General features: G+C 43.9%; 1 protein-coding gene across 1 annotated transcript in view; it reads left to right on the top strand.

Moving 5' to 3' along the window:
* The window catches only part of SFXN5 (sideroflexin 5), a 367,837-nt gene that overhangs the window by 132,581 nt on the left and 211,241 nt on the right, over positions 1-24,015 (top strand). Inside the window, exons 8-9 of the mRNA XM_073611062.1 lie at positions 337-393; positions 1,860-1,925. Coding sequence (XP_073467163.1) covers positions 337-393; positions 1,860-1,925 — 123 coding nt within the window. The remainder of the gene's footprint in view (positions 1-336; positions 394-1,859; positions 1,926-24,015) is intronic.

The raw sequence follows: 24,015 nt of genomic DNA, 5'->3' as shown, positions 1-24,015 counted from the left end.
GATAGAACAGTAAAAAAAATGATAATGATAAATCTTCTTAGGTTTTGAAGAAAACTGTTGAAGCCACTAGGTTTAAGGACTGGTAAGCTCTTTTTTGATTATTTCCATCTCTGTCAGAAGGTATAGAAATTACTCAGAGCAGTGTTGTAAAAAGGCAAAATGGATGTTTAGATTGTGGTGGTTAGCAAACATGCCCTCCAGTTCCTGTCTTCCTTCCCTATGGTTTGTGGAAGGTGTAGCCTTGTATTTGTGATCTGTGTCTTCTGTTGCCTTCTCTCCAGGTTGTGTGGTGCCCTGTCCCATTAACACGTTCTTCTCTCTCTCTCTCTTCTACAGTGGCTGAATCAAAGTCACAATGCAGGTGTCAACTATGCAAATCGCAATGCTACCAAGGTGAGAATCCATAGAAGGGCTGCTCTGATTGTGACCGCGACGTTTAGGCCTCATGCTGCTAAACTAATTATATCCTGCAAGAGGGCCTAAATGATGGCAGAAAGCTCCTCGCCCTGAGTACAAGGCAAACCCACACCCAGCTGCTGCATGCATTTCCAATGAGAAGCTCTCATTCCAAGAGTCCTCTTCACCAGACTGTTTATGACATGTACGAGGGACACCCCATCTCAGCCATCTTTGATATTCCCCCTCCGAAGATCTACTTTCTTAATACTACTTCTCACCCCATTTCTAAACCTGATATTTTCCAGCATATCCCAAGATCTTCCTACCCAAAATGTGCAGCCCATACAACCACATCATGGTCATTCTTCCCAAATCCTCCTCACCAAACCATGCAATCTATACACTGGCTGCTGCTGCTTAGTTAGCAGTGGCTTGGCATTGCATGCCATTGCTGAGCCTATCATCTACTAGGACCCCCAGGTCCTTTTCCATCCTAGATTCCCCCAGAGGTTCTTCCCCCAGTGTAAAGATTGGATTCAAATTTTTGCCACCCAAATGCATTATTTTGCATTTTTATACATAAAATCATTTGCCATGTAGTTGCCCACCCCATTAATTTGTTTAGATCTTCTTGCAAGGTTTCCACATCCTGCAGAGAAGTTATTGCCCTGCTTAGCTTAGTATCGTGTGCAAATACAGAGATTGAACTGTTTATCCCATCCTCCAGGTCGTTTATGAACAAAACAGGATTGGTCCCAGCACAGAACCCTGGGGAACCCCACTACCCACCCCTGACCATTCTGAGTACTCCCCATTTATCACCACCCTCTGAACTTGCCCTTGTAGCCAGGTTTCAATCCATGTACTCACCCTATGGTCCATGCCAACGGACCTTATTTTGTACAGTAAACGTTTATGGGGAACTGTGTGAAATGCTTTTGCAAAATCCAGATACACCACATCTACGGGCCTTCCTTTATCTAGATGGCAACTCACCTCCTCATAGAAGATTAATAGATTGGTTAATAGATTGAGTTATTAGTTATATCCTTTTCCAGAAAAGTCCAGAATACATACGGTGGGGCCCTGTAATGTTACTAGCATTGGCGACCCGTCCATAAGGGGCGCACAGCTGCCCCCAAATCCATGCACCCGACCCCTTATCCTTATGCAGGACGTCGGACGCATGGATTCCAATTGGGTTTTTTCTTTTTTAAGCACCTGAGGCTCTAATTGGCTTCAAAAAAGGGTGGGCTCGGGGCAAACAACACTGCGCCCTGAGCCAACCCAGCCATCCAGTTGCCACCTTCCCGTTCGTCTCCCGCGCGCGCGGGGGGGGGGGGGGGGGTTTGTGATTTTTGTCATTGGTTTGCCGATCCAGCACCGGCCTCCACACACATGTAGATTGTGAAATCCTCGTGCGATGCAATTTCCTGACTCTTTCATTACTGTCTTCTCAGCCTTCTCCGACATCCAAGTTCATACTGGGATATGCTGGAGCTGTGATCAGCGCGGTCTCTATAGCGGTAAGTGTCGGAACATAATTATTGTTTTTTATGGGTTTTATGGAATTTGGTCAGGTCTGGAGAGTCCATTGATCGACTTGGGTACAATCAGCCTGCCCATACATGGATCGATACTCGGCTGTACCAGCCAAGATTCAAACCATCTTTGGATGGCTTAGGATAGTGAAGTGACAAGAGAACAAGCTGCATAGAAAAGTGGTGAAGGAACTAGTTCTAGAATATGGTGATGAGATTGGCATCAACTGTTTTAGTGAAAAGTAAATAATAATAAACTGTTTTAAATTGTCATACAAATATATATTTGAAATAAAATCTTTATTATTTTTTTGGCAATAACATGATGTGGGCGGATTTGTGCCAGTCATAGGCTGTGTCACGCCCCTCCAGCCTGTGTCTTAGAATAACAGGGAGGTGAAGCCTCCATCAATCTACATGTAATATCCCGTCTCCATTGTGTTTAGCCGGTTGGTGGGCATGGAGGAGGAGGGAGGGAGTGGGTTGTCATTTACCACTGTGTATACACCTACATGTGTAATTCTATCGTCATATGGGCTGCTCAGATATGATAGGGAGGAAATGCTCAGCATTGAAAATCACTGAAAACTGAGCATGTGCAGAGTTGCCAACACCGCACTGCAAAATCCCTAACTCGAGAACTGTTGACACTTCCGGGTGCTTCGACACATGTTACGCCCACCCCACCCAGCTGGGGATGTCTCAGAGCATCTCCAAGTTCTCTAGGAAGGAGCCACCAGCGCCCCCGGACCTCTGGCCACATACAGTACTGCATACACCAGCACCCTCGGACCTCTGGCTAAATACAGTACTGCATACACCAGCGTCCCCAAACCTCTGGCCACATACAGTATATTGCATACACCAGCGCCCTCGGACCTCTGGCCACATACAATACTGCATACACCAGCACCCCCAAACCTCTGGCCACATACAGTACTGCATACACCAGCACCCCCAAACCTCTGGCCACATACAGCACTGCATACACCAGCGCCCTCGGACCTCTGGCCACATACAGTACTGCATACACCAGCGCCCTCGGACCTCTGGCCACATTCAGTACTGCATACACCAGCACCCTCAGACCTCTGGCCACATACAGTAATATGTACACCAGCGGCTTAAGTCCTGCTTGTCTTGCAAGACAGCGCTCGCATATCAAGTCAGGATTTAAAAAAATATATAGCTTGTCTTGCAAAACGCTCATATATCTGGTTACTCGCAAAGCGAGGTATCATTGTATATGTGTGTGTGTGTGTGTGTATATATGTGTGTGTGTGTGTGTGTGTGTGTGTGTGTGTGTGTGTGTGTATATGTGTATATATATATATATATATATATATATATATATATATATATATATATATATATATATATATATATATATATATATATATATATATATAATATAAAAAACCCGGTGGTGATCAAATCACACCAAAAGAAAGCTCTAATTTGTGTGAAAAAAAATGATATAAGTTTCATCTGCATTCAATGTTGCATGACCACGCAATTCCAAGTAGTGCATGACCTGGTCATGAAGGGGGTAAAACCTTCATGAGGTCAAGTGGCTAAATTGTTGTATCTATAAATCCTATAAAATAATAAAAACACAACGTAAAGTAAAAAACGCTGACTACTAGGGTGGGATTTTTCTTGTTTTTTTGGGGGGTTTTTTTTAGGCTAAATGGAGTGGTGATAAGTAGAGAAATAAATACATGCATGTCAGAATATAGCGGAGAAGCGAACACAAACATTGGCTCATTAGGTGAGGAATCAATATGGTCTTTGGCCTTCCTCCAGCATCTGAACAAATTAAGAAATAATTATTACTAATTGGAAAGTTATTGAAGGCTAATTGGACTCGGGTCAGAGCCGTCTGTGCGCTCATCATTTGCTATTCGGTGCAGGGAGCTGAACGGTGCGAGGGTTTAGGGTGGAGAGGTTTCGGAGCGGGCCCTTGCTGAGGTCAGACAGGCCTATCATGTGACCACGTCCAGGTCACATGCACAGCGACCTTTCCATTTCAGTCTCCAGTCTGTAGTTTGATTGAAAGATGGAGTTCACATGAGAGATGGAGGTATGGCTGCCTCGATGTCATAGCTACAGTTGCCATTGGGGTTGATTATAGTTCAGTTCTGCATAGAAACCAATCCGCTTCCAGGTTTTATTGTCACAGCTTCATTCAACAAACTGAAGTTAAAAGCCCATTGGCTACCATGCACAGCTGTACCAGATTCTGGGTGCACCAGTTTTAGTAAATCTCCCTCATTTTGTCCATTTTGTTGCAAAAATCTCCATATAAAACATTTTACTGGGAATAAAAATGGGACCTAGCATTAGATTTTATGCCTGCCAAGTACAATGTCAGAGTAAAGCCTCGTACACACGATCGGATTTTCCGCAGACAAAACCTCAGACTTTTGTCCGAAGGTGTGTGCCTGGATTTTGTCTTGCATACAAACGGCAAGGAATTGTCGGCCAACAAACGCAAATGTAGTGACGTACTACGTGGTTTTTCAGCTCTTTAGCGCCACCCTTTGGGCTCCTTCTGCTAATTTGGTGTTAGTAGAAATTTGGTGAGTGTTGATTTGCGCTTTTCAGTTTGTTTCTGAACGGCTGTTCATCAACCAGACATGTTGCGGAATCGGAGGAGATAACGTGTTATTTATTATTGGCCTTGGAGTTATTGCTTTGACCCAATTACAGTTCAGGAACAGGAGGAGGAGGAGTTCTTGGACCGAAAATTGGTTGCTTTATTATTGGTGACCAATTCTGTCATATGCCTTTGCTGCGGGAGCTCCAGGAGAATAATCCGGATGATTTTCGGAATTATCTCCAGATGACGGACCCCTGCTTTCACCAACTCTTGGCATTGTTGACCCCCTATATTAAGAAGCAGGACACATGGATGAGGCTTTGATTTTATTTTTTGGTTGAACAATAATGATTTGATTTGTTATATTTTCTATATTTTTGGATGCATAGAATGTACTTTTTGGTTAAGTTCTATTGGCAGATAGCATGTCTAATTTTGTTTTCTTTTTTTAATGCACAATAAAAAAATTGTGGAGAATAATACTTTAATACTTGGCTATGTGTTTTACTTCAAATGACAGTTTGGGAGTAGGCAGTTACATTTTATAAAATACAATGTAAAATTAACAAGGGACACCAACATAGTCGTATCTTTGATCTTAAAAACTACGGGATAATGGTGTTGTGGTAACTTGCCCAAAAAGAAAAAGGTGGTAGGTGGTATGTACGCCATCTGTGTACAGAATGCCTGCTGGCTGCCATATTGGATTTTACAAAACATTAAACTGCTGCAGATTGAAAAGGAAAGAGCATTTTTAATAACATTCAATTACTATGACTTATGTCATAGTATGTAGCAATTGTATATGCTATATTATCATTTATTTGCTATTTTTTCCCACATGAAAGTGGAGTTACCTTTGTAGTTTTGCACATCCTGTTTCTTCTTAACCAGTCCATAAAAATTCCTTTTTTTTAACTACTTGCCGACCACCCACCACAGTTGTACTGCGGCAGGTTGGCACGGCTGCGCAAATTGCCGTCATTGTATGTCGGCTCTTTAAAAGGCTCTAGCAGGTGCAGGCCAGGTCCCCGGAGCCGGTGCGCATGGCCAGCGGCCGCGATGTCCGCCGCCCCCCCCCCCCCGCGATGGCTCCACAGAAAGCAAGAACTGGGATCTGTAAACAAACATATCCTTGTTCTGACAGGGGGGAGTACAGAGTGATTGTCTGTTCCTAGTGATCAGGAACAGCGATCTCTCTCTACTCCCTGTCGGTCCCCTCCCCCCACAGTTAGAAACCCTTCCCAGGGAACACTTAACCCCTTGATCGCCCCCTAGTGTTAACCCCTTCCCTGCCAGTGTCATTTATACAGTAATCAGTGGCTATTTTTAGCTCTGATCGCAGTATAAATGTCACTGGTCCCAAAAAAAGTGTCAAAAGTGTCCGATCTGTCCACCGCAATGTCGCAGTCCCACTAAAAATCGCTGATCGTCGCCATTACCAGTAAAAAAAAAAAAAAAAATTACAATAAAAATGTCATAAATCTATCCCCTTAGAAGCCCACTGCTGGAGATTGGCTGGGGCTTCATAAACATTAATGGCAGCTCCTCCTAACCCCCACCCTCCAGTTCTAGAAGGTTCTCCAACCTTACAGATACTAGGGGGAGGCACCGGAGAGCTGCCAGGATGAGTCATCCAGCCCTGAAATCCAGTAACCCTGACCCAATTAAGACTCACTAGTTTACAACATGAGTCAGAGTTAAATGTTCCTATACTACACCTCTAGTAGCACACACTAGAGGGTGCTACACCAGTAAGCCGGTGAACCGGTCCGCACACCTCCGGTGACAGGCCGACCTGGTTGTAAAAGAACCTCAGATCATGTGTCTGAGAAGTCAGAGATGGGGGGCATACAACAGAAGAGGTTCAGGTCCATTGTCTGTCTGTGCCCCTGTAGGGGAGATTTCTCGTCACTTCCTGTCCTTACACCCAGCTGTGACCAAGCAAAAAACTGATCAGCTGTTCTGTATATTTAACTGAAAATTAGGGTTGCACCAATACCACTTTTTTAAGTACTGATACATTTTTTTCAAATACTCGCCGATATCGATTACTGATACTTTTTTTTTTTTTAATGTCATGTGACAGTGGCACTAATTTGCAGCACTGATGACGCGTGGACTGTGTCAGTAGTTTTTTATTTTAATTTTTTTTTTTTTTTTAATAATGCTTTCTTTTTTTTTAGGAGGGGAGGGAGGGGTGGATGATGTCAGTGTGTTTTTTTTTTTTTAATTTTATTTTTTATTATTTTTACAATTTAACCTTTTTATTATTTATTTATTACAATTCTTTTTTATAATTATTTATTTTTTTGTAGCCCTGTTGGGGGGCTTTGGTGAGATATCCCCAGTCCCTTTCTCTGCAGCCTCATCTGCACTGAAGATGAATAGAGAGGAGACATTCTCCTCTCCATTCATAAACTGAAGCATCGTAAATACCGTTTACGATGCTCAGTGACCGTTATGAATGGACAGAGTCAGTGGTCGCTGACTCTGTGCATTCAGAAAAGGAAGGAGCCCGTAAATGACATATTTACGGGCTCCTTCCTCCGCTCTCCATCCTGACAGATCGAAGACAGAGGGGGCTGGAGGAGCACAAAGGGGGGAACAAGGAGCATGGAGGGGGACTGGCGGAGGATATGGGGGACAGTCAGGGATGATCGGTGTGGCGCTGGGGGGAGTTAAAATCACTGATCTCCCTGTATAAATTACAATAAAGCAGCTGAAAGTCGCGAGGGGAGGGGGAGGAGAAGCGGCTGCCAGCTGCTGTATTCAAATCTATACAGGGAGAACGGTGATTAGAACTCCAACCCCCCCCCCCAGCGCCGCACCGTTCGTCCCTGACTGTCCAGGTATCGGATGAAGCATTGGAGCATTTGCCTGAATACAAGTACTCGGGCAAATACTCGGTATTGGCACCAATACTAGGCTCTAGCAGGTGCAGGCCAGGTCCCCGGAGCCGGTGCGCATGGCCAGCGGCCGCGATGTCCGCCGCCCCCCCCCCCGCGATGGCTCCACAGAAAGCAAGAACTGGGATCTGTAAACAAACATATCCTTGTTCTGACAGGGGGGAGTACAGAGTGATTGTCTGTTCCTAGTGATCAGGAACAGCGATCTCTCTCTACTCCCTGTCGGTCCCCTCCCCCCACAGTTAGAAACCCTTCCCAGGGAACACTTAACCCCTTGATCGCCCCCTAGTGTTAACCCCTTCCCTGCCAGTGTCATTTATACAGTAATCAGTGGCTATTTTTAGCTCTGATCGCAGTATAAATGTCACTGGTCCCAAAAAAAGTGTCAAAAGTGTCCGATCTGTCCACCGCAATGTCGCAGTCCCACTAAAAATCGCTGATCGCCGCCATTACCAGTAAAAAAAAAAAAAAATTACAATAAAAATGTCATAAATCTATCCCCTATTTTGTAGATGCTATAACTTTTGCACAAACCAATTAATATACGCTTATTGCAATTTTTTTTTTTTTATTTATTTTTTTTTACCAAAAGATATGTAGAAGAATACATATTGGCCTAAACTGAAAAAAAATTTCCCCAAAAAATTTTGGGATATTTATTATAGTAAAAAATATTGCTTTTTCTTTTTTTTCAAAAAAATTTTTGGGATATTATAGCAAAAAGTAAAAAATATTGCTTTTTAAGTAAAAAAAAAATTTGATATTTATTATGGCAAAAAGTAAAAAATATTGCTTTTTTTTTTTTTAAATTGTTGGTCTTTCTTTGTTTATAGCACAAATAATTAAAAACCGCAGAGGTGATCAAATACCACCAAAAGAAAGCTCTATTTGTGGGGAAAAAAAAAGGACAGATTTTGTTTGGGTACAACGCCGCACGTCCGCGCAATTGTCAGTTAAAGTGACGCAGTGCCGTATAGCAAAAAATGGCCTGGTCATTAAGGGGTAAATCATTCCGGAGCTTAAGTGGTTAAATAAATGGAAAGGGGAAAGTGCATGGGCCAAAATGCATGTACAACGCAATGCGGTGCATCTGACCGCCAAGGCCTGCAGTCAGGGATCACACGTGCCGTCATTTAATCTGCTTCTGGAAGTTCTAGTCCACTTGTTGTGGTTGGTGGTCCTCCTTATAATCCTCATTATACAGGATTGTAGGAGTTTTTCGTTTAAACGCAGCTAAAAATACGTTGTCAAACAGCCCACCAGCTCCATCGGAATAACTCTCACCTCCCACTAGATGAGAATCTTTATTACCTTGCCAGCAACCCATACAAATGTAGCACTACCCTTGTAGGAGTCGCTAGTGTCCCGGGTCCCCCACTGCTGCACAGCCAGACGCATAGCATTTCCTTCACACGCTCCAACGCAAAAAAATAGTCCTTGGCTTGTCTTTGATGTTTTATTAGAGGGGCGATAACTTGGATGGGCTGGGAAATTATAGGATGCCCTACTTGAAAAATGTCCAAGCTATGAACAAAGGGACACTTCCTCCCTATTTACAAAAATTCCACTTTTTCTTCCACTTGAAAAAAAAATGGTTTACAGCACAGCTCCTGCTGCTCACTTTTGGGGAACTAACAGGCAGGAACTCTCAGTCCCTTGACAAAGTAGTGCAGTGAGCAAGCAGCAGGACATTCCTCCTTCTGCTTCCTGATTTGTCCACTGATCCCAGCTCCACTTGATTGCAGAAAAATGCTAGCCCACCTGGTTGCCACCAGCCACGCCTGGCTGATCGTTCTCCCAGTCCTGCCCAACTGGCACACACACATGGAGACCTCCACAGGGCAGGTTTAGATGAAGACTTGGCACTATGTGGTCTTCAAGAGAGGCCTGCTGCAGATGGAGGCCTCTCCCCTTGTCTGTCCCTGCTCCATGCTGATCTACTCGCTTCCTCCCCTTGCTCCTTCCTGCTGCCTCTCCGGAATGGGTCCTTTCACTGCCTCCCGTGTCAGGCGAGCCTTCCTGAGCACCCGGCTCGAAGTACCACCCCTCCCCTGGCAGGGGTTTTCTCAAGGGCCACCGACCGCCTCTCTTCAAGTGGAAGTAAACCCTCTTTTCGTGTTCGGCCAAAGAAGCTGCCATCTTGGCCTCTGTTTAATCTACAACTGCCATGATGCTGCACATGTGATCAGTTACGACACCAGCCATTGGATGGTTTGACAGTTTGGTTGAGAGCACAACCAATGAAAGTGTTACATTTCTGGCTCATGCCGGAAATGTAACTGTTTTTTGAAACTGTTAATGGATAGGTTTACTTTTGCTTTCGGCACTCCATCTCCATCTTCCACCCGACTCCGCTGCTGGCATGGCCCATGTCTATTTATGGGGTCGTCCTAGTGCCCTGCCATCCAGAGATCCAGATCAGTTTGAAGAAGGAACGACTGGGCATGCTCTGAAATGCGCCCCACCCACTCTAACGTCACCTCCGGTTGCCTGTATTCTACGCTGGCACTGACAAGCCGGCTTTCCTTCCTGGATCAGAGACACAGTGCTTCCCACCGCTGGTCAGCTGGAATTTCCACCTGCAGCTGTCTATACTGCCAGGAGGCATCCCGCTGGACGCTATGGACCTATTGACATGCTTGCCTATCACGTCCATCTTGTAAGTGGTTTTAACCCTTCCTTACCATTAAAGCATTTTATTACTGCACTTAGAAGCTCCTTCTTCTCTGCTTTGCCAGCCCACTGCTGGAGATTGGCTGGGGCTCCATAAACATTAATGGCAGCTCCTCCTAACCCCCGCCCCCCAGTTCTAGAAGGTTCTCCAACCTTCCAGATACTAGGGAGAGGCACCAGAGAGCTGCCAGGAAGAGTCATCCAGCCCTGAAATATGGACCTATTGACATGCTTGCCTTTCACATCCATCTTGTAAGTGTTTTTAACCCTTCCTTGCCATTATAGCGTTTTATTACTGCACTTAGAAGCTTAGAAGCCCACTGCTGGAGATTGGCTGGGGCTTCATAAACATTAATGGCAGCTCCTCCTAACCCCCACCCTCCAGTTCTAGAAGGTTCTCCAACCTTACAGATACTAGGGGGAGGCACCGGAGAGCTGCCAGGATGAGTCATCCAGCCCTGAAATCCAGTAACCCTGACCCAATTAAGACTCACTAGTTTACAACATGAGTCAGAGTTAAATGTTCCTATACTACACCTCTAGTAGCACACACTAGAGGGTGCTACACCAGTAAGCCGGTGAACCGGTCCGCACACCTCCGGTGACAGGCCGACCTGGTTGTAAAAGAACCTCAGATCATGTGTCTGAGAAGTCAGAGATGGGGGGCATACAACAGAAGAGGTTCAGGTCCATTGTCTGTCTGTGCCCCTGTAGGGGAGATTTCTCGTCACTTCCTGTCCTTACACCCAGCTGTGACCAAGCAAAAAACTGATCAGCTGTTCTGTATATTTAACTGAAAATTAGGGTTGCACCAATACCACTTTTTTAAGTACTGATACATTTTTTTCAAATACTCGCCGATATCGATTACTGATACTTTTTTTTTTTAATGTCATGTGACAGTGGCACTAATTTGCAGCACTGATGACGCGTGGACTGTGTCAGTAGTTTTTTATTTTAATTTTTTTTTTTTTTTTTTTAATAATGCTTTCTTTTTTTTTAGGAGGGGAGGGGAGAGTGGATGATGTCAGTGTGTGTTTTTTTTTTTTTATTTTATTTTTTATTATTTTTACAATTTAACCTTTTTATTATTTATTTATTACAATTCTTTTTTATAATTATTTATTTTTTTGTAGCCCTTTGGTGAGATATCCCCAGTCCCTTTCTCTGCAGCCTCATCTGCACTGAAGATGAATAGAGAGGAGACATTCTCCTCTCCATTCATAAACTGAAGCATCGTAAACACCGTTTACGATGCTCAGTGACCGTTATGAATGGACAGAGTCAGTGGTCGCTGACTCTGTGCATTCAGAAAAGGAAGGAGCCCGTAAATGACATATTTACCGGCTCCTTCCTCCGCTCTCCATCCTGACAGATCGAAGACAGAGGGGGCTGGAGGAGCACAAAGGGGGGAACAAGGAGCATGGAGGGGGACTGGCGGAGGATATGGGGGACAGTCAGGGATGATCGGTGTGGCGCTGGGGGGAGTTAAAATCACTGATCTCCCTGTATAGATTACAATAAAGCAGCTGAAAGTCGCGAGGGGAGGGGGAGGAGAAGCGGCTGCCAGCTGCTGTATTCAAATCTATACAGGGAGAACGGTGATTAGAACTCCAACCCCCCCCCCCCCCAGCGCCGCACCATTCGTCCCTGACTGTCCAGGTATCGGATGAAGCATTGGAGCATTTGCCTGAATACAAGTACTCGGGCAAATACTCGGTATTGGCACCAATACTAGTATCGGTATCAGTGCAACCCTACTGAAAATGATACCCCAGATTTAAAGCGGTGTTAAACCCAAAAGCCAACATTTATTATATTGCAGCTTTCCAATTCTTGGATATGATGGCTGCATTAGTTTTCTTTTTTAAGCTTTCTTTCCTTTATTTTCACCTGGTGATCCTGGCAAATGTTGAGACAAACCGTTTACCATTGACAGGGACACTTACAATGATCAGCTTTTATTTATTTATGTGAAACCCTTTCATCCCAACTGGAAAAGAACTGTTTGCTGTAACTGATCATAAAGTGTGAGACTTTAGTTAGATCTAAATATACTATTCCATCTAACACTTCCCCTTCCCCGAGACCGGCAATGCTGCTGTCCAAATGTGCCCTCTGTGCTGCTTCATCCAGAGTGGGGGGCGCTCTAATACAGAAGGTGTGTTACTGGACAGATCACCAGGTGAAAACAGAGGAAAAAAAACAAATGCAGCCGCCACATCTAATAATTGGTAAGCTGCAACATATTATATTTTTGGTTTTGGTTTTAATGGCGCTTTAATGTGATGGGTCAGAGGTGAATGTAAAAGGACGCGCGGATGGTCCCTGCTGAACCGTTTCAATCCATGTATGGCTAGCTTTAGTAATGCGGGGAAGAACGCTCATAGAAGTGAAAGACATAAAGGAACTAGAAGATGTGCAGCGGCATGGGGGCAGCAATCCTCTTTAGGGACCCAGTGCTGGAACCCAGGCCACCTAGTGGTCAGTGGGAAGAATGTTCCTTACATTGGTGGTCAGTGGGAAGAATGTTCCTTACATTGGTGGTCAGTGGGAAGAATGTTCCTTACATTGGTGGTCAGTGGGAAGAATGTTCCTTACATTGGTGGTCAGTGGGAAGAATGTTCATTACATTGGTGGTCAGTGGGAAGAATGTTCCTTACATTGGTGATCAGTGGGAAGAATGTTCCTTACATTGGTGATCAGTGGGAAGAATGTTCCTTACATTGGTGGTCAGATGGAAGAATGTTCCTTACATTGGTGATCAGTGGGAAGAATGTTCCTTACATTGGTGATCAGTGGGAAGAATGTCCCTTACATTGGTGATCAGTGGGAAGAATGTTCCTTACATTGGCGGTCAGTGGGAAGAATGTTCCTTACATTGGCGGTCAGTTAGAAGAATGTTCCTTACATTGACGGTCAGTGGGAAGAATGTTCCTTACATTGGCGGTCAGTGGGAAGAATGTTCCTTACATTGGTGATCAGTGGGAAGAATGTTCCTTACATTGGCGGTCAGTGGGAAGAATGTTCCTTACATTGGCGGTCAGTTAGAAGAATGTTCCTTACATTGGCGGTCAGTGAGAAGAATGTTCCTTACATTGGTGATCAATGGGAAGAATGCTCCTTACATTGGTGATCAGTGAGAAGAATGTTCCTTACATTGGTGATCAGTGGGAAGAATGTCCCTTACATTGGTGATCAGTGAGAAGAATGTTCCTTACATTGGTGATCAGTGGGAAGAATGTTCCTTACATTGGTGATCAGTGGGAAGAATGTTCCTTACATTGGTGATCAGTGGGAAGAATGTTCCTTACATTGGTGATCAGTGGGAAGAATGTTCCTTACACTGGTGATCAGTGGGAAGAATGTCCCTTACATTGGTGATCAGTGAGAAGAATGCTCCTTACATTGGTGATCAGTGGGAACACTGCTCCTTACGTTGGTGATCAGTGAGAAGAATGCTCCTTATGTTGGTGGTCAGTGGGAAGAATATCCCTTACATTAGTGGTAAGTGGGAACACTGCTCCTTACGTTGGTGGTCAGGGGGAAGAAGGCCACCTTTACCAGACAGCTGAAAAGATCTGTAGGGTAGTGTAGCTGGTTCTGCCAAGTGAGGCTGGATTGAGATCTATGGGGATACTAATATGGGGGTCAACCAGCCACAGTTGAAGGAACGCTGAAGGAACACTGGGTGATCATTTTCACCAAACCAGGTGGACATTATGTATTGAAGATGATGATTTATTTGGAATCTAAAAAGTCCAAATATGTATTCCCAAAGCTGACCATACACTAGTAGAATTTTCTTCTTACAGAAATTCAGAAAAATCATTCATCAAGACATTCATCCTCATTCATAGGATTTAACTAATCTCAATGGAAAACCCTTAAAATTGCACCCAGACCTGCTATATCTCTAGACATGTTAAATAGGTTTTGTTACAATCTGTATGTTTTTTTTTTTTTTTTGTTTTTTTTTCCCCAAATGAAAACCATGCACGATTGCAATTGTGTTCAATTGTGTTCAATGGAGAAAAATTTTCCATCCTGCTCGTTCAATGATCCTTGTCACTTTAGTCAAAAGCGAACTTCCATTTGATCCTACTAACCACTAGAAAATTGAAGGAATGTCTTGAAAACGTAAATGTTCAAAAAAAAAATTGGCCAACTCAACTTTTCAACTGTGTTCTTAACCTGCAGCTAAGAGGAGCATAAAGCCTTGATCAGTCTGCAATTATGTAAGATTAAGCACTTCAACCCTTAGGACATACCCATACGTCCTTGGGCTGAAGTAGTTATACCGGGATGAAGACCTGAAGGCATCATCCTGGTAACAACATTTTCAGCTGGCCATGGGCGTCTATGTAGAAGTGATATAACCACTCAATCCCTTCTACAGGGCTCAGAAGCCCCCCCCCACAATGTCTGCTGCCTTTACCAGGCTCTCCTATGCAATGGGGAGCCCAGTACCACCGCCGCTTGGTGCACTTGTGCTCTGAGGGGAGGAAAGGTAGATCTGTATCCACCTCCCCTCTGTGATGGAAGTAACAAGGGCACTAATCTGCATCAATACCCCCAACGCATAAATTCCCCCTCCTCTCAGTACAAATCCACCCCCCCCCCCCGCCTATAACCCTCTTCCCAGCACAAATCTCTGCCACCCCATCCCCCAAATCCCCCCCAGCACATATGCACCCCCCCCCAAAAAAATCACCCCTCCTCGCATAAATACTTTACCCCTCAAATGTCCCCTCTGAGTACACATTCTCTCTCCGCCTACTCCAAATCCCCCTCCTAGCACTAATCCCCCCCCCCCCTTCCATATCACCTTTTCTAGCACCCCCCCTCCAAAATTGACCCTCTTACCACAAATCCTCTTCTCCCATCCCCCTCCCAAAACAAACCACCCCCCCTGAATCACCACTCCTAGCACATACCCCCAAATTTTGACTCCTAGAACAATTATCACAAGGGATGTTGTTCTTTCCTTGTGATAGCAATAAAGTTGGTTCAAAAAAATAAAGGGACTGCGTAATAAAAAGAAAATGTTTTAAATGAAAAAAAAAAAAAAAATGTAAGCGTTCTCGTCCTCCCCCCATGCTCAGCCGTATATGTAAGTCCTGCACACATATACAAACGGTGATCGCACCCAACATGTGAGGTATCACTGTAAACATCGAAGTGAGAGCAATCATTTTAGGACCAGACCTTCTGAGTATCTATAAACTGGAAACCTGTAAAGGAATTTAAAGAGTCGGCTATGGAGATTTTAATGTTCCATAGTTTGTAGCCATTCCATGGGCGTACACAGTTTTAATGTGTGACATGTTTGGTATCTATTTACTCATGTAACATCATTTATATTTTATTAAAATGTTGGGTATTTATATTGTGTTTTGTGTTCAATAAAATTCAACCACTTCGACTCTTTGGACGTACTACATATGTCCATAGAGCGAACCTTTAATCACATGTAGTAGCAGCCATCAGCCTGTGTTGGTTTTGTTTAGCCGGCTTCAAAGTGAAAGTGATGCGGCATAGCTGACGATCACTTTCATAAAGCCGGCAGCACGGTGCCCCCCCCCTTTTCCGCGGGCCCCCCATGATTCCCGGGCTCCCCCACTCTTACCAGAGCCCGGAAACGCATCTGCCAGCTGAAGGAGGGAGATCACTGTGAGAACAAGGCAAGTCCATACCTTGATCTCGCAGGTAAACAAAAAAAAACAGAAGTGATGTCCCTTCCGAATTTAGATGCACCATTTCCTGGTAAGTACAGCCAGGGGAAGGGAAGGGGATCACCGCTCCAGGTGGAAATGTGGATATAGAACTCTCCTCGGAACTGGAATACCAGATGCCAGCTAAGCATATAGCAACATGAGCCTTTATTTGAAAAAAGTCCAACAGATACAAGCCACAGCAAAAAATGGGACAAACGAGTTGACGCGTTTCACACTTAACAGTGCTTAGTCATAGCACAGTACAGCCAGGGGACACCTCTAACCAAGCCCATCTGTGCTCAGTTAGATGGTATGAAGGGCAGGGGGGGACATTAGACCCCTAATGTCTCCATAAAGAGTACCTGTCACCTGTCCAATAGGGTTGTGATTGCAATCAAGTAAAAAATTAAAAAAAAAAAAAAAAAGAAAAAAAGTTAAAAAAATAAATAAAATTATAATAAAATAATATAAAACAATTGCTGTAACCCCCCCCCCCCCCCCGCACACCTGTGCAAACGCAAACACAAGCCCAGTGACATATTGCTGCGACCATCATAGTGAGAACAATAATTGTAGCACAAGAGCTCGTAGTTAACTTTAACCGCTTCCCGACCAGCCACCGTCATTATATTTTGGCAGGTTGGCTCGGCTGCGTGAATCGCCGTAGGTGTACGTCGAACGCTTTAAGAGCAATAGCAGGCGCGCACCCGCAATGTCCACCGGCCACCCGCAATCGCTCCACAGAGAGCCAGAACGGAGATCTGTCAATGTAAACAAAACAGATCCCCATTCTGACGGGGAAGTACAGAGAGATCTGCTGTTCCTAGTGATCGGGAACAGCGATCTCTCTCCTCCTCCAGTCAGTCCCCTTCAACCCACAGTTAGAAACACCTCCCAAGGAACACCTAATCCCTTGATCGCCCCCCTAGTGTTAACCCCTTCCCTGCCAGTTTTACCAAAAATATGTAGAAGAATACATATTGGCCTAAAGTGATGAAGAAATTTGTTTTTAAAGTTTTTTTTTTTTATTATTTATTATAGCAAAAAGGAAAAAAAATAGTTTTTTTTTTCTTTCAAAATTGTCGTCTTATTTTGTTTATAGCACAAAAAATAAAAACCGCAGAGGTGATCAAATACCACCAAAATAAATCTCTATTTGTGGGGGGAAAAAAAAGGATGTCAATTTTGTTTGTGTGCAATGTCACACTACTGCGCAGTTGTCAGTTAAAGCGACGCAGTGCCGTATCACCAAAAATGGCCTGGTCATTAAGGGGGTAAATCCTTCGGGGGCTGAAGTGGTTAAACTTATGTGCTATAAAGGCTTTTAAAGCACCACCTATGGAGATTTTTTGGAAACCATCATTTTTGACGATATCGCGGGTGCAAGCAATTTTAAGACATGGAAATGTTTGGTATCTTTTACTCGATGCAACCTAATTTTTTTTATATTTTAGCCAACAATAGGTATTATATTGTGTGTTTTTTTTTTTTTTTTGCACTAAACTTCATTTTTTTTATATTTTTTTCCTGAAAATATGCGTTTTAATAAACGGTTGCACGAAAATCATGTGACAAAAATTTGTAACGATCACCTTTTTTATTCTACGGGGCCTTTGCATTCAGAAAATATATAAAGTATATAAAATATATACTGTTACATAGCGCTACGTAAACTGTTGGCGCTATATAAATTCTGTATAATAATACTAATAATGTTCTTTTTTTCTATTATTATTATTAGTTTTAGTTTTTATTGCCAAAAATTTAGATATTTTTACATGTATGTGGGGAAAAAAAAATTAAAAAATTGTCCTGCAGTCAAACTGGTTAAAGTGTATTTTCTCCTAAAAATTTGCATTGTAAAAATGCAAATACCATGCAACAATCACCATTTTATTCTCCAAGATCTCTGCTTTCAAAAATAAATAATGTTTGGGGATTCTAAGTAATAGTCTAGCAAAAAAAATGCAGATTTTTTTTACATGTATGTGTGAAGCATCAGAATTGGCCTGGGGTGAGGGGGGGGTTATGTGGTTAATTGCTGCTCCATAGGTAGCCATGCTTTCCATCTGTTTAATGATCATTTGCCACCATTAATGATTTTGGAGGCATGACCGAGATACAAAAAAATTGTCCGTGTAGCTCTAGTCTTCTAGTGCATTCATCGTAGAAGATTCTCCTTAATTCCAATGAATCCTTTCTTCTCCTGCCTGGATGAGTGGGGGTGTGGAGCCATGACAAAGTCCCCCCCCCCTCAATGATCAGGAGCGAAGACATTAAACACACCAGTAATCAAAGACTTCTTCTAAGCGCAGAGGTCAGTGCCGTTGGACGCGGATTCCGTGGGAATACAAATAATTAGTGGCAAAAGGTTAACTAGATTTTTAGTTAATCACTACAAATATTATCTCTTTAGCAGGACAAGTTTAAATTCCGGGAGGGGGGCTTGACCCTCCCGGTTAAATCGCCCTGACCCCCTTCTCTTCCCATTGCCAGTGTTGGGGGGGGGGGGGGGCCAAGGCCTCTCCTGCGTGTTTTGCTGGCACACAGCGGGCAGCCGCGGCGGAGGGGTCCCGTTTAATTAATAGCAGTTCTGGGCAGACCACTTGGGGGTGATCGCACTTGTTTTCAGATCATCTCGCCCTAATAGGCTCTCACTGGGAGGGGATTTACAGCTAATTGACAGCAGTGATCAGTTAATGAAGTCTTTGGCCTTACAAGGCCAGGGGGAGATCAGACAAAGAAAGAGCTTATTTAGTTTAAGGAATGACCCGCCGCGGCATCGCCGGGAAGTGACACAGTCAGGAGCACAAAGCCATCGGCTTATGGCCGCCCCATGCTGGGACTTTCAGTCGTAGACCTGCTATAGACGGGCCAACAAAAGGCAGACTTTTCGGGGGGGGAATATTTGAAATTTCAGATTTTTTTTTTTTGTATGGAAAATATCGTTTTCTGACATTTTCACCTATTTATAGAGCTTCTTTGGGCAATATACCCTTCTCATGTTTCAATAAAGGTGAAAAAAACCCATAAAATGTACACTCACTGGCCAGTACTGGGCTGGACCCCCTTTTGCCTTCAGAACTACCTTCATTCTTCGTGGAATATATTCAACAAGATGTTGGAAACATTCCTCAGAGATTTTGGTCCATGCCGGGACTTTCATTCGTAGACCTGCTATAGACAGACTTTTTGGTGGAGAATGTTTAAAATTTCTGATTTTTGTTTGTATGGAAAATATAGTTTTCCGGCATTTTCACCTATTTATGGAGCTCCTTTGTGCAATATACCCTTCCCATGTTTCAATAAAGGTGATAAAACCCATAAAACGTACACTCACCGACCACTTTATTAGGTACACCTTGCTAGTACCGGGTTGGACCCCCTTTTGTCTTCAGAACTGCCTTCATTCTTTGTGGAATATATTCAACAAGATGTTGGAAATGTTCCTCAGAGATTTTGGTCCATGCCGGGACTTTCATTTGTAGACCTGCTATAGACGGGCCAACAAAAGACAGACTTTTTGGTGGAGAATGTTTGAAATTTCTGATTTTTGTTTGTATGGAAAATATAGTTTTCCGACATTTTCACCTATTTATGGAGCTCCTTTGGGCAATATACCCTTCCCATGTTTCAATAAAGGTGATAAAACCCATAAAACGTACACTCACCTGCCACTTTATTGGGTACACCTTACTAGCACTGGGTTGGACCCCCTTTTGCCTTCAGAACTGCCTTCATTCTTTGTGGAATATAGTCATCAAGATGTTGGAAACATTCCTCAGAAATTTTGGTCCATGCCGGGACTTTGTCGTAGACCTGCTATAGACGGGCCAACAAAAGGCAGACTTTTCGGGGGGGCATATTTGAAATTTCAGATTTTTTTTTTTTTTTTTTGTATGGAAAATATCGTTTTCCAACATTTTCACCTATTTATGGAGCTTCTTTGGGCAATATACCCTTCTCATGTTTCAATAAAGGTGATAAAACCCATAAAACCTACACTCACCAGCCACTTTATTAGGTACACCTTGCTAGTACCGGTTTGGACTCCACTTTTCCTTTAGAACCGCCTTCATTCTTCGTGGAATATATTCAACAAGTTGTTGGAAACGTTCCTCAGAGATTTTGGTCCATGCCGGGACTTTCAGTCATAGACCTGCTATAGATAGGCCAACAAAAGGCAGACTTTTCGGGGGGGAATATTTGAAATTTCTGATTTTTGTTTGTATGGAAAATATAGTTGTTTTCCGGCATTTTCACCTATTTATGGAGCTCCTTTGGGCAATATACCCTTCCCATGTTTCAATAAAGGCGATAAAACCCATAAAACGTACACTCACCGGCAACTTTATTGGGTACACCTTGCTAGTACTGGGTTGGACCCACTTTTGCCTTCAGAACTGCCTTCATTCTTTGTGGAATAGATTCAACAAGATATTGGAAATGTTCCTCAGATTTTGGTCCATATTGACATGATAGAAAGGAAATTACCCCAAAGTGGACTTTATAAGCAGGTTAGGGGAGTGTGAAAGAGTATTACAAAGGTATAAAATATAACAAAGTTTATTTGTCACATAAAGTAAAAACCATCCGCAAAGGAGGGACAGTAAAATACATAGAAGTGTAGCGTGAAGGTATAAATCAATACAAAAGAAGCAATCCATTCGTGAGGTAGGCTGTAGCACCGAGCCGGCCAAGATGGAGTAATGGCCCAACAGGCTTCAATCACAGCTGAACCCAAAACCAATAATGACATGATGGCATCACGCAGTTGCTGCAGATTTGTCGGCTGCACATCCATGATGCCAATCTCCCGTTCCACCACATCCCAAAGATGCTCTATATGATGAGATCTGGTGAGTGTGGAGGCCATTGGAGTACAGTGACCTCATTGTCCAGTGGTGAGATCTGGTGAGTGTGGTGAGATCTGGTGAGTGTGGAGGCCATTGGAGTACAGTGACCTCATTGTCCAGTGGTGAGATGATTGGAGCTTTGTGACATGGTGCATTATCCTGCTGGAAGGAGCAATCAGAAGATGGGGACACTGTAGTCATAAAGGGATGGACATGATCAGCAACAATACTCAGGTAGGCCGTGGTGTTTAAACCATGCTCAATTGGTACTAAGGGGCCCAAAGTGTGCCAAGAAAATATCCCTCACACCATTACACCACCACCAGCCTGAACCAGTGAGGCAGGATGGATCCATGCTTTCATGTTGTTTACACCAAATTCTGACCCCACCATCTGAATGTTGCAGCTGAAATCGAGACTCATCAGACCAGGCAACATTTTTCCAATCTTCTATCGTCCAATTTTGGTGATCCTGTGCGAATTGTAGCCTCAGTTCCCTGTTCTTATCTGACAGGAGTGGCACCCGGTGTGGTCTTCTTCTACTGTAGCCCATCTGCTTCAATGTTTGATGTGTTGTGCATTCAGAGATGGTATTCTGCATACCTTGGATGTAACGAGAGGTTATTTGAGTTATTGTTGCCTTTCTATCATCTGGAACCAGTCTGCCCATTCTCATCTGACATCAACAAGGCATTTTCCTCCACACAGCTGCCGCTCACTGGATATTTTCTCTTTTTCGGACCATTCTCTGTAAACCCGAGAGATGGTTGTGGACATGTGGACATGTCAAATTGCATGCCAAATTGGCGGCTATTGCCGACAATGGCACCATCCGAATCGGTGTGGCGTCACACCGATTCCCAAAAGTAGTTGCTGTACTATATTTGGCGACTTTGGGGGGCCATTTGTATAGAAATCTGTGCAGGAAACCACACAGATGTCTCTGAAATCACTCCTGGAGTCGGACTGACACGCGGGTATGAAATCGTGCCATTTTAGCTGTCAGTGTGAACCTACACTCAATCCCCTTTCTTCCCCATTCTGATGCTCAGCTTGAACTTCAACAAGTCATCTTCACCACGTCTAGATGCCTAAATGCATTGAGTTGCTGCCATGTGATTGGCTGATTAGCAATTTGTGTTACCGAGCAATTGAACAGGTGTACCTAATAAAGTGGCCGGTGAGTGTAATTTACTGATATTTTCGCCTATTTATGGTGCTCCTTTGGGCGATATACCCTTACCATGTTTCAATAAAGGTGATAAAACCCATATAGCCACAATTATTAATGATATGGCAAAAATTTGGATGGGAATTAATTGCACCCTAAACTTGTCTGCCGGGGCAATTTTTTTTTCAAAAATCTGCATCTGCTAGAAATTACTCCAAAAAGTTTATATTTTCTGAAAGCAGAGACACTGGAGAATAAAACGGCAGTCGATTCAATTTTTTTTTAATGTAACACAATATTTGTGCAGTTATTTATCAAACACATATTTTCAGGACTACACAATGATTTTGCAAATGAAAGCCGTCTTCTCTAATGTACAGGGTGTGAGCGCACCGCTGCGTTCTCATGGTAGGGTTCTGACTCTCTTGTACACCTCGAGCACCTGTACTTGTCCATCACCGAGGTGCCGCTTCCTCTCCTATCTTATCATTATCGGCCTCTCAAGTGTTTATTTTTCATTTCTTCCCAGAGTCCCCTTTAATCCTTTAATAAGACGCTCGGATAACAGCAGCACACTGCCTCCATTAATATACGGATATACCTTGTTTAAGTAACAATTAGAGCCGTAATTCGATATAATCAGCGCGGCTCTCCGCCTGTCTGCGGACGTCGCCTCTCTGCTGCCAATCATGTCCTTAATGTGATAAGGAGTTCTTATTACACGCACAGTACAATGAGCCTAATCCCGCTCAGAAACCAGGAGGTGAGTCCCCGACACATCGCCGCCCTCTGCCTTTGTCTGGGAACTTTGGAAGTTGAACTCCAGGCAGCCCTGTAACCATCATCACATCAATATCAATTCAATATTTTAATACAAGCGGTGCAAGTACCCAAATCTTACCTGGTATCAGTCTCTTACAGTCCCCAAAAAAAACACACAGTGGAGGGCGCCATCTAAGTGCAACAATAAAACTAGGGTTGCACCGATAACACTTTTTTAAGACCGAGTACAGGTACCGATACTTTTTCATGTACTCGCCGATACTGATTACCGATACTTTTTTTTAATGTCATGTGACAGTGGACTATGTCAGTAGTTTTATATTTTTTTTTTAATTTTTTACTATATATATATATATATATATATATATATATATATATATATATATATATATATTGTTTTTGTTTTTACAATGCTTTCTTATTTTTTGGGGGGAGTGGACTGTGTCAGTGTTTTTTTATATTTACAATTTTATTATTATTATTATTATTATTATTACTATTATTATTATTTTATATATATATAAAAAAATTTTCAGCCCTGTTGGGGGGCTTTAGTGAGAGATCAGATGATCTCCCCTTTGAGACAGAGAAAGGAACTGAGGACACAGGTTCTCCAGTCCCTTTCTCTGCAGCCTCAGCTGCACTGAAAATGAATGGAGAGAAGACGGAGGCTCCTCTCCATTCAAAAACTGAGACATCGTAAATACAGATTACTATGCTCAGTTATGTGAATGGGCGGAGTCAGTAAGCATTCAGAAAAGGAAGGAGTCGGTAAATGACCTGTTTACCGTCTCCTTCCTCCGCTCTCCATCCTGACAGATTCGGACCGGAGGGAGGACATGGCGGGGGACCGGAGGAGCAGGGAGGACATGGCGGGGGACCGGAGGAGCATGGAACACATGGCGGGGGACCGAAGGAGCACCGAGGACATGGCCGGGACCCGGAGGAGCACGGAAGACATGGCGGGGGACCGGAGGAGCACAAAGGACATGGCGGCGGGCCAGAGGAGTGCGGAGGCCATGGTGGGGGACCAAAGGAGCACTGAGGACATGGCCGGGGACATGAGGAGCACGGAGAACATGGCGGGGGGGACCGGTGGAGCACGGAGAACACGGCGGGGGGACACCGGAGGAGCACGGAGGACACGGTTGGGGACCTGAGGAGCACGGAGAACATGGCTGGGGACCTGAGGAGCACGGAGAACACGTCGGGGGGACCGAAGGAGCACAGAGGACATGGCGGGGGACCGGAGGAGCACGGAGAACACAGCGGGGGGACCGAAGGAGCACAGAGGACATGGCGGGGGACCGGAGGAGCACGGAGAACACGGCGGGGGAACCGAAGGAGCACGGAGAACACTGCTG

The sequence above is a fragment of the Aquarana catesbeiana genome, linkage group LG01 (assembly GCF_042186555.1).
Source record: "Aquarana catesbeiana isolate 2022-GZ linkage group LG01, ASM4218655v1, whole genome shotgun sequence".
In the NCBI taxonomy this organism is placed as follows: Eukaryota; Metazoa; Chordata; class Amphibia; order Anura; family Ranidae; genus Aquarana; species Aquarana catesbeiana.
This window is presented reverse-complemented; position numbering and strand designations above follow the sequence as displayed.